This window comes from Lethenteron reissneri, unplaced genomic scaffold, assembly GCF_015708825.2.
Source record: "Lethenteron reissneri isolate LAM-NWPU_2019-01 unplaced genomic scaffold, ASM1570882v1 scaffold_1383, whole genome shotgun sequence".
Taxonomy (NCBI): Eukaryota; Metazoa; Chordata; class Hyperoartia; order Petromyzontiformes; family Petromyzontidae; genus Lethenteron; species Lethenteron reissneri.
The window spans coordinates 10,498-21,807 of NW_026891095.1; the positions used below are offsets into that span (position 1 = coordinate 10,498).

The 11,310-nt window shown below is 50.7% G+C and overlaps 1 protein-coding gene across 2 annotated transcripts; it reads right to left on the reverse strand.

Moving 5' to 3' along the window:
* Positions 1 to 684: 684 nt before the first annotated feature.
* On the reverse strand, positions 685 to 10,701 carry LOC133362140 (F-box only protein 43-like). Of its 2 annotated transcripts, XM_061581100.1 has the most exons (6): positions 10,582 to 10,701; positions 7,035 to 8,650; positions 4,384 to 4,584; positions 3,560 to 3,730; positions 3,030 to 3,204; positions 685 to 2,401 (listed from the first exon to the last, which is right to left on the reverse strand). In XM_061581100.1, the coding sequence occupies exons 1-6, from the start codon at positions 10,636 to 10,638 to the stop codon at positions 2,153 to 2,155; spliced, it is 2,469 nt and encodes an 822-aa protein (XP_061437084.1). In that variant the 5' UTR covers positions 10,639 to 10,701; the 3' UTR covers positions 685 to 2,152. The 2 variants fall into 2 exon arrangements, with proteins under 2 accessions (XP_061437084.1, XP_061437085.1); XM_061581101.1 differs by lacking the exon at positions 685 to 2,401 and having other exon boundaries at positions 3,036 to 3,204; positions 3,634 to 3,730.
* Between the last annotated feature and the right edge of the window lie 609 nt (positions 10,702 to 11,310).

Sequence of the window (11,310 nt, forward strand, 5' to 3'; positions counted from 1 at the left end):
AATGTGATAAAGTGACGAGATTGATTATTTAAGGTCATTAATTAAAATGATCGGTTTTCATTCTCCGCGACATTGGCTATTCACCAGCATCTCCGGAACGGTTCAGAGAGGGAATACTATTCAATAAGAAAACAACGAACAGATTAAAATGACTAATCCGTTATTCTGAGGAGCCATGTGAGGACATTAACAATATTTAATGGTTAAAATTGGGCTTTAAAGTTGTTACTTTTCCAGTAACTACGTGGGAGGCACTGGGCCATTCACAGCATCTTGATCGCATAAACATTCGTCTAAATGTGGACTATGGGATTAAAATTTGCGTTCAAATTGTGAACAAGACCTTGGGGAAATGAGGCTGTGCGCATGACGCCGCTCGGTCGACAGAAACCAGATGATCCAGATTCACCAAAAACTCCGAACCTTTACAAACACTAACCAGGCAAATACAAAGCTCAAGTTTACACCGTACATGCGATTACGATTGCAGAATTATATACATAACGCATTAATGCACGTGTCATCCTTATCCTGAGCACATCGGGTGACGCTCAGCCGCGACTTACATAGGGATTGCCCAAGCAGTGCTGTACACACGCACATCAGCTCCAATGCTGGTCAGTCTTCATTGCTCCAGATAGGGCGCAGAATGTCAACTCCCTTCAGAACGTCACCCTTTAGAACATTTGTAACACCGTGTGCAGTGCCGCTCGCTTTGTCCACACGCAGCCTGCATACTGTGACAGCGGCTGTCTCTTAAGGAGATCATCGCCGGCTACCGCTGGGTAATCACCACGACTGCTTTGCACGACCGTGAGTAACACCGTGCCAAGCGGGTGGCCACCGTCAAGTTTCTTAACCTTCTAACATCTCACCAACTGCGGCCAACCCACCAACTGGCCTTGAGGCAATGACAGAGAACACTTCGACGACTGCAATCAACACATTCTTCCTAATAAAGTGACGGTATTCAGTGGCAAGACGACAAACGTTCCCAATGTTCCTCCGTGCTCGAAGGAGCCACGACGGAAACGACAGCCGTGTCAGCACCGTTCCATTCCACGTAACGCTTCGCGCGCAAAGGCGGCGTTTGTTGATCGCGCTCGTGCAGTCTGTCATCCCGCGAGCATCACCAATACGCGCCGACAGATGTGCCGTCCGTTGTCCAGTGCACACGAGGCGCTAGCTGCCCAACGCATTCGCGGCGACGCGGACAACTTCCCCTCCGCACGTCGGCGCCAGGAATTCTTCAGCGACGCGCTTTAAAATCCAACTCCATCCCGAGCCGAGCCACGCGATGGGAGGAGAGACGCGGGCACGTGCGTACATACGCAGCCTGCGATTCACGTCATATTCACGTTCGTTAGACCACAAGGCCTCGTGTTTTCTTCTTCTTCCCGAAAATGCCACCTTCTGAACCTATTTGGCGAAAGGAGGTGACCATCTCATAGGTCGAATCGAAATTCACGAACCCTTGGTATTCACTTCATTTAACCGCGTTTGCCATCATAATCTGATATGTACATCAGATAATGCACAGCACAGGTAAGTTAACACATTGTATGCACGAAAACCATCATTATATTTGGCTTTTCACATAATCTTCCAAATTTCCAGCTCTGAGAATTAAACATTTCGGTTTGATCGGCATACGATGAACATCTGTACAGCAGGACGTGCGATAGCGAAGTGTTGTGCGTGCTGGTCGTGTGGCGAGGAGATCACTTGAAGGGATCTCACAAGCAGCTGGATCCCATGTTCTTTCATTTCTAAATGTAAAACTCATTCCTTTAGGACTGACTTTTGTATTTAGTTTAAAAACTAATGTCGCTTACCCAGGTCACACTAGCAATAGAGGCATTCCTCTCAATCTCTCACCTAGTCTTCGATAAAAGTATCCAGTGACCTCGTTGAGAGGCCGACAACACGAAGGCGACTGCAGGCACCGAGTCCATCGACCTAACCCGGTCGACTTGAGGTGTCCACAGGCGTTTCCAGGTTGGGGGGCGGTGGGGGGGGGGCGTGGTGGCGGGGGTCGTGACCATAACTGGTGTGGCGCACATTCAAACATCTCTCGGCGGAAGAAATGAAACGTCCGAGTTGGCAGCTCTCCTCCTCCCCACCGCCACCAACCCCCCCGGGCCCCGCCGCGTCACAGCCGCCTCAGGTTGCGCTTGCTCCGCTTGGTGCCGGGCAGCGCCTCCGACGGCCCCCGGCGCGCCGTCCGCGCGGGACTGCACGGGCGTGACCCGTGCCACGGGCACCAGCAGGTCGCGCAGAAGTCGTACGCGCACGACTCCCGCGTGCACAGCGCCCGCTCCTCCGCGCGGCGCAAGCGCGCCGGAGACTGGCAGCGCGGGCACTTGCGCAGCGACTCGTCGCTGTGGAGCGTGAGGCCCACCTGCGGCGGTGGACGGAGAGAGAAGGGCGCGATGACAAAGCGTTGAAGGGATATATTGTCGTGTCTGAAGTGGAGGCACCTAGTTTCTACTTCCTCTTGGTTCTTTCGGTAAAGTCACGTAGAAGGGAAGTAATAAAATAATAAAAATAAACATAATAAAATAATTCTCACGACGTTTCGGCCACAACGCAAGCAGCCGTCCTCAGGTGAAGACCAGGTCTGTCGAGGCGACAGCGTCTGAATGAAACAGCACACGAGCTTGGAGCGTATATATACGCTGGGTTGGAAGGGGGGGGAAAGGGCGCCTTGACAAAAGAATTTGCATATCAAGAGGAATTTAGCATATTTATATTTATGGGAAATGCAGTTTCTACTTCCCCGTACCTGATAGAATTTAACATCGAGTATTCGAGTAAAATAAATTAAGGTGAATTGACAGTAACATTTCATGTTTCCCACAAGTACGTGTGGTTAATGCGGCTTGATGCCTTGCAGTGGGTATCTATTTGATATTTGAACACCCTAACACCTGTTTTATTGCCAGAATAGGGGAAAAGCTTACTCGTATTTTTCCATCACATGACAGAATCACTATCGCCTTGCCCCCCCATCACAAGTGTCTCCATACCGCCACGAAGCGCTCGTGCTGGCTGCTCGCTCGGCTGCTCGCTGCCTGCCCATTCGTGGGCGACGGCGTCGCGAGGCTTTGGCCGGACGGTGCCAAGGGACTGCCCCTGGGCACCGGCTGGTGCCAACGTGCGTCAGCCACGTCGTCGCCCTGCCCACGGGTTGGGCACGTTCTCCTGGGGAGGGAAGAGTCACAACGAGGTTACGCTCAAGCAGCCCGCAACGAACGTCTCCACTGCTGCTCCCACTGCAATAGATTTCAGTGAATGGATCATGGGCTGAATATGGTCATTGGCTAATTGTCATGTGACCTTCTCCCCACTTTGACAATCTCCAGGATAAATGAAGATTCCTAATGTATGCTTTAAGTAGAATGGGTTTAGTGCCACCTATGGAGCACTGTGCATGGTTACAGCTGACATCATGTTGCATTCAGATTTTGCCGTGTTGTACTGCGTTGTTAAAACACGGTTCTGAGAATTGATCGCTTTCAATTCGCATCAATAAGTGTAAAATGAGCTCAAGCCTCACGTAAATGATGTGACTTCTGCGTGGCCGCACACCAAGCGGCTGGAGTCGTAGACGCTCACTGGCCCCACACGTACCTTGTGCCAGATCACGGGCACCGATTTGGGAGTCAAGAGCCTCAGCGCCCGCCCCCAGTCCACGGCAGCGCGCCACACTGCGCTCACTTGGCACAACCTGCCGCAAGACACGTACCACTTAGCCACGTGTGCCTTTCACCTGTCCCCACAACAGAGTTAGCAGTCCCGAGTTGTGAGACTTTATTGGGCAAATAAATAGCAATATTGCTATTAGAAGTGGTGAAGTAGTAGCACAGGAGTAGGCACACTACACAATGAACCTGGCAGCAGATCACATACGTGAGAATCGATATCTCAAGCAGTCCTGGGGAGCCTTCACCAACCGGCATGACCAGTGTGGTAAATTCTAGATTTGCAGCTTTCGTGACTGTGAGGATTCAAACTCTTAGTTTTTTCTGTAAAGTCACCATGTAGGTAAAAAAAATGAAATTAAAATTAATAAAATAAAATAATAAAAATCACGACGTTTCGGAGGCAACACAAGTCTCCGTCATCAGGTGGGACCGTCACAGCCACATTTGCTGTAATGATACAGCAAATCTTTCGCTGTACTGACACAGCAAATCTTGCAGCCCATGTATTGATACAGCAAATCTGGCTGTGACGGTCCCAGCTGATGACACCGTGTGGTAAAGTCTGGTACATGAACTGCTGTGACCACAGGCAAGGGGAGCGAGCGAGTCTAAATGGCTCATTCCCTCTTGTGGCCAGAGCAGCCTCCGGAGGGTGTGGGCCCCACCACTTGCGTACCTGTCGTGGTCCGCCGCCGACAGGTAGCCAAGCAGCTGGCACACCACGCGCCTGAGGCCCTTCTCCTCCAGCGCGGCGATTATGTCGAGGAACTTGCAGCCCATCTCACGTCCAATGAGTTGCTTGAGCGAGGGGCTCTCCCTCAGGGCGACGGGCACGGAAGCGAGCGCCTGCTTCATCGCGTCGTTGAGCTGCGCCGGGCTGCCGTCGGGAAGAAACGGGAGAGCCAATCAGCACGCGGCAACGTTCAAACCACGTGGCACGTCCCAATGCGATTGTTCGGCGAGCAACCACCACAAGGACGGACGGCAGTGCCAGTCACCGCTTGGTTGGTTGTGTGTGTTTGTGCGAGACTAAACCTGCAAGTGGATTTTATAGTTTCATAGTACACACCAAAAATTTACCCGTAAAAACAAAGTTTTTCACTATAAATCCTTTATATGCGTGGCATCGGTTTTATTTTATTATTCATTTCTGTTTTTCTTGAGTAAGAGTTTCATTTTTATCACATTGGTATTTTAAATTAAATATGAAATTTTGTTTTCCTAAAAAGTGTAAAATTTTGGAAACAATTTTTCACGAAAATAAATTGTCACGTACAACGAGTCTGTGTGCAAAATGTCAGCTCGATTGGATCACGGGAAGTGGGTTAAAAAACGACCGAAATATTTGCACGGTCGTAAGCGCGCAAGCAAGCAAGCAAGCGAACTTAATATAAAGGATTTAAAAATGTGAGGAATCATCACTAAAGCAGAGCCAGCGATGCTGACTGCGGCTGCCTTGTGCTTTAGGGGCCTGATGTAGACGACTATTTTTTTTAGCGTTTACGTCTTTCACGTGTAAGTTCTCTTAATCTGGTTTCCAAATCCCACATTTAAATTAAATAGTCCAGCAGAATTTAAACGCTTTGAGAATAAAATATGGATATTGTGAAGCCCTCTGGATGCTATCCAAACTAAACAGTCGAGCACACCTGCTTGTGAAAGCACACTCAACACAAGACAGATGTTTTTTTTGCATGACCACCCTCCACCCGCAGCAGTGATGCTTTGCAGGGTTAATAAAGGACGCTCCAGATAAAACAAAGATTGCTTCATTTAGTTGGCATTTACACAGCCATGGTGATCTGCTGAATATCATAATTCATTCATAATCAACGTTTTTGGGTTTAGATCGCTGCGTTATTTATAAATGTGTCGTAACCCTCCACCACCCGACACGGCCGATCAGTAGAAAAGTGTCACGTTGACAGAAGACAAATAGTTCACTGCTTTAGCCCCACACCGGTGTGTTGAAGCGTGAAACCACAACATTTACAATTTGAGTACGACGTTTCGCTGGTAATTGCATCCAGCATCATCGGGCAATTCGCTTCAACACACCGGTGGGCTAAAGCAGTGAACTATTTGTCTTCTGTCAACGTGACACTTTTTTACTGATTGGCCGTGTCGGGTGGTGGAGGGTTACGACACATTAATAAATAACGCGATCTAAACCCAAAAACGTTGATTATGAATGATATTGGTCGCGAAAGCCTGCCACGTGTTAAATCACAATTCATGTTTCATGGTCTGATTATCTTCTCTTTTTACACGCTTTCATTTAACTCACACTGTCTCTTGTATCCTCAACTCTGTCTATTGCCGTATCCTCAAATCTTGTAACTCTATTTTACCCCACTTCCCAATGTGGTATCGACTGCAAACTTGGTATACGTATGTCATACTGATGACAATACTATATTCTAGCATAAAAAAAAATATATTTTTTTAAACAATCTTTTGTATATCTTGTGTTTCGGCTTGGGTCTAATTGCCACAATCAACTCACGTTGGCTGTAAATCACCACGGTCCCTTACGCCGTGGCAAGCTTCGGGGCCACTTCCTCGAGTCGTGAAGTTCTGCCATTACTCGTACGGTACATTTCATTAAAGCGTGTTTATAAAAAGAAATGTTTTTAAAAATCACTTGATTTAACTACCTCGTTTGGATTGCTTCAGACTTTTTTAGTACAATTATGTTGGCTCCGCTAACCTCAATGTAACAGCAGAAAATATTTTGCGTCGAATGTAAAGGGTCAATCCTGAAAGGTAGGATTCAATTCACGTATTTTTAGCATAAAAACTATCTCTATTTTAGGCGGCGACTGGGTGGCTCAGGTCAGAACTTGGAGCTGGAACTGCTGAGATCCTGGGGTTGTAGTCCAGCCAGCTGCCTGTTATAAAACTGGGATCTCAAGGGCAGAGAGTTCCTGCTCTTGGTGGAAGAACCGAAGACTGTACAAAAAGACACAGCATAAAATTTGGTTGTTCACTAAATTTGACAATTCCAAGCACTGAGAATTCAAAATATTTTCAGTGATAGCACAGGTGGGAAAGTGCTGCCCCCAACTATGTGGACCAGAGGTAACTTTGTGGTATCTGATTCCGTGAGCTATTCTTTCACACAAAGAGGTGCATTGCTCAGCAAGTTACCAATGGATTATGTCTTATGACATGCCAAAAATAGCTCAATTGGGATAAAATGAGAAAATATAAAATACTGTGAAAAATATTGATCTGAATAGATGAAATGTGCTTAGAGTGGCCTCTCAAGAACACCCTGAAACAACATGAACAGCACCGGAGAGAGTCACGATGCCCTACGGGTACCTGTGCCTCCACGCCGACGTCGATGCTCGACCCGAAGCCCCCACAGGCGTGGCCTCCTGCAGGCCCTGACAGAACCGCCACGCCACCTCCTGCTGCAGCCTCAGGGCGGGCGTGAGCACCGCATCGGCGCTCACCACGCCAGCGCGCGTGGGTGGCGTGGCATGGCGCGACACGCACGGGGGCGCCGTGTGCACGGCGGCGTTTCTCAAGGCGGCACTGGCGACGCCGTCTCTCGCCGTGACCATCCTCCGCTGGCTGCGCGTGTTCACCACTCGACGGCAGCTCGGCGACCCGGACGCCGCCGCCGCCTCCTCCGCGTGCCGCGCCACCTGTACGTTCGCCCGGCCGTCATCGACGTCCGACCGGGAGCCGCCTTCGCGGATGGTAGAGGGGCTCTGCAAGCGGCCCAGTCTGCGGCTACGTGGCCACAGGTCCGGCGTGAGGTCGTCGCCCGAGCCGTCCAGGCTGCGCTCATCCGCGTCGTTGCCGCCCTCCGTAACGACGCGGCCCCTTTCCGAGAAAACGCAGCGAAAGCTGCCGTCGTCGTCGACCGCGGGAGAGCCTGGCACCGCGTCCCTGCCGCCCAGCGAGGGAGAGCACCGCAAGCCGCCGGGGGATGACGGGTCCAGGTTGAACGTGCGCGCGAGCGCCGTCACTGGCGTGCGGAACACGGAACTGGCGCCGCGCTCGCGGCCCCTGCGGTTTGGCTGCGGCGTCTTCAGGAATGGCGGCGAGAGCGACGTTGACGCGCGGGCACCATCCAGAGAGTCGCGGCCGCTCGTGTCGCCGTCGTCGCCGTAGTCGAGGATGGAGGAGTTCGGCGTGAGTCTGATTCCAGAGTCTCGCTTCTCCGTAGTCGGCGAGAACAAGCTGGCGTCGGGGAGGGCAACGTGGCCGGACACGTCCGGTCGCCGCGTGCCCACGGCACCACCGCATTCTGTCCCCATGCCCACGCCGCTTTCGACGGCCTCTGCCTTTTTGCCCAAAAGTTCATCCAGGGTGTTACGCTCCCCTGCAGCAAAGTTATGTCGGCCGGATTTCGCCAAATCCGCAGAGTCCTCGTCTCGCTTCCAGCTGCTCGTCACAGCCGGCAGGAAGGGAGAGTCGTCCAAGTCCACGGATGTTCGGGACCACGCCGCCACGCTCGCGTCCGATCCCGGGCAACTTCTGACAGAGCTGCCCGGAGCATCCAACCCCTCGCCGCCTGCCTCACGGGACACCGTGCCGTCGTCAGTGACGCTGGAGCCCAGGCCCGAGTCCTCGTGCACCGCCGCACGGTCCAGCGCACGCCTCTCATCGTCACAGAAGCCCTCCTCGTCCTCCTCAAGGCCACTCGGATCCGTGTAGCTGCATGAATCGCTGTCGGTCCTGTCAGACTTGATGCCATCATCCCTGTTGTGGCGCGAGACCGCTTTTGAGTGCCAAAGCCGCCGCGTCTTGGCCACGGGGAGCTGCGTCACGGCCCTGGGGCTCACGCTGGACTCGCGCTTCCCTCCACGGGTCAGTGCCGGCGAAGAGTTGCACGGCTGGGGACGTGGTGGGGCGGCCCGATGGGCCAGCCCGGTCAGCCACTCAGGCCTCGATGACATTCTGGAGCACCCTCTCGTCCACGTTGCCTGAACAAAAATACAAAAGGCAACAAACGCGCTCGGGTTAACAAATGCGTAGCCATGTGAAAAAGTCAAATGCTTTTTAATCTGCTGTTCAGATTTACCCAACACTCAAACCAGGGGAGAAAGTTTTTTATTTTAACTTAACCCTGCAAATATCTATAACTGCACAATAAACCGGTCTTATATAATGCAGGCAGGTCGAGCGGTGCATGAGCAAAGCCCCAAAGCCCCACCGCTGTACGTTCAGATCGTGCAGAGTGAATCGCGATGCCGTTGCTCACCCATAGCAACACCACCGCTGCAGACTTACGCCACGGGGTTTTTTTTTGGCGCCTCAAATTTCAAATTCCGCGCCTCTGGGACGCGGGGGCTTGCCCGCGCAACGAGCACGATTACATTTTCGACAACAGACAAGGGTCCAACCAAACCCCTACCAGGCTACAATTCGCACTTGCTAGTGCACACAAGCCGATTGGGCCAAGCGTCGGGAGCGCGCGAGCCGACTGCGGTAGCCACTCACAACGCTGAGACGAGCAGCGGCTGAGTCAGAGTGAACTATCTTCTTGGTTCTTTCGCTAAAGTGACGTCGAAGGGAAATAATAAAATAATAAAACATAATAAAATGCAATTCTCACGACGTTTCGGCCACAACGCAAGCAGCCGTCCTCAGGTGAAGAACAGGGCTGTCGGAAAGACAGCGCCCGATTTTTATTATGTTATTTTATTTATTTTATTATTTCCCTTCTATGTGACTTTACCGAAAGAACCAAGAAGATGAATCCCTGCAGTCACGAAAGCTTTAAATCAGAGTGAACTACTTCAAGTGCAATAGATTTACTCTGCTTAGGCTTGATGATCAGTGCTGCAGAATACATTTCGCAGATCAGCTGCCAATGCGATAATTTATTATTCTCGGATTTAAATGTCCTACGTGCTAATCAACTTACACGTCCATAATAGAAGATTTTTTTGGGTTAAATCGCGTAAATGTATACTTGTATAACTGCGGGGCCCAAGCCATATTTATATATGTTTACCGCGATCTAACCTCCATTATAGACGATATTGGTCGCGAAAGCCTACGTGTTAAACCTAACTTACACGTGGTCCCGATATCGGAGACCCCATTAATGTAATGCAAACCATCGGCACAGAATGAAGCAGGTCAATAATGATGATAATCGGCGTGGTGGTGTTAGCGTTGTATATTAATTGCTCCAGGGCGTGTTAAACAAAGCCACATCACCCGAATACTCAAGGATCGTAACCACGCTCTTGTAAACCGTTCAGGATTACAATATTACACGCGTTATGTACCAAACAGGGTCGACGCATTTATAAACACCACAATAATTTCCAATAATCTTCCTTCTCAAGGGACGATTTAATGGTGATTTTGGTCAAGAGCTGACTATCAAGCGTGTTGTGATTGGTGGGAAAAATTCAGTGATGTTTTCCCAATGTTTCTCTTATTTCAGTGGGGAGTTCATAAATGCATCATCCTATATTTTAGCCTATTCGTCTTTCAATCTGTTCGGGATTCTTTAATTTGCAAGAGGCTTCTTATGATGCTTTCAATCGAAATGAATAAATGCTGGCGCTTTCACTGCGACGATTCCATCACGAAAATTACATCATAATGACGACAATGTAATCCACAAATCAATCAGGTACAAGTGATGTAAACATTTTATTTAAAGCTTTCGTGACTGCAGGGATTCATATTCTTGGTTCTTTCGGTAAAGTCACGTAGAAGGGAAATAATAAAGTAATATAAGTATAAAAAATAAAAAAAATTCTTGCTGTGGATTTCACACCTGATGATGATTGATTGAGTTGCAGTCGAAACGTCGTGAGAATTTTCATTGTTTTCTATATATATAAATCGCGAATCTGTCTGTCTGTGTGTGTGTGTGTCGCCGGACCATACGCACTTTCATTGGACGGCGGTTGCCCCTGGCAACGGGTAGCGACGCCTTCGCCGCTTTCATTGGACGGCGGTTGCCCCTGGCAACGGGTAGCCACGCCTTCGCCGCGGGGTGGACGCCATTTTTAATTCCCCTTAAAAATAGGCGCACGCATTAACACGCGACTCTGACGTAAATTCATCAAAGTTTTCACGTCCTCTTCACTCCCCCCCCACCACATGTGTGCAATTACTATTATAGGGTCGGTAGATTATTCAATTATAGCGATTAGACAGTATATGGTAGTGCGGGGGGGGGGGGGGGAACGGCACCCGTACCCAGCGTCAGCGGGTGGCAAAATCAGGCGAGGCCGGAGGCTCTGCACGGTGCTAGGCCTCGACACCCACCCACGCGACTCTGAGGTAAATTCATCAAAGTTTCACGTCCTCTACAGAGTCGTGAGGGAGGGACAGCGGTGAGGGAGAGAGAGCGGTGAGGGAGGGAGAGCGGTGAGGGAGGGAGAGCGGTGAGGGAGGGAGAGCGGTGAGGGAGGGAGAGCGGTGAGGGAGGGAGAGCGGTGAGGGAGGAGAGGTAGGAGGGAGAGCGGTGAGGGAGGGAGAGCGGTGAGGGAGGGAGAGCGGTGAGGGAGCGGAGGAGAGCGGTGAGGGAGGGAGAGCGGTGAGGGAGGGAGAGCGGTGAGGGAGGGAGAGCGGTGAGGGAGGGAGAGCGGTGAGGGAGGGAGAGCGGTGAGGGAGG

Excerpts from the sequence above, each read along its gene's own strand:
- LOC133362140 (XM_061581100.1), bottom strand. The coding sequence starts at position 10,638 with ATGAAAGCGGCGAAGGCGTCGCTACCCGTTGCCAGGGGCAACCGCCGT. Across the intron at positions 8,651-10,581 it reads GCAACCGCCGTCCAATGAAA|GCAACGTGGACGAGAGGGTG; the intron begins GTGCGTATGGTC and ends ATTTTTGTTCAG. Across the intron at positions 3,205-3,559 it reads GCAGAAGTCACATCATTTAC|GAGAACGTGCCCAACCCGTG; the intron begins GTGAGGCTTGAG and ends TTCCCTCCCCAG.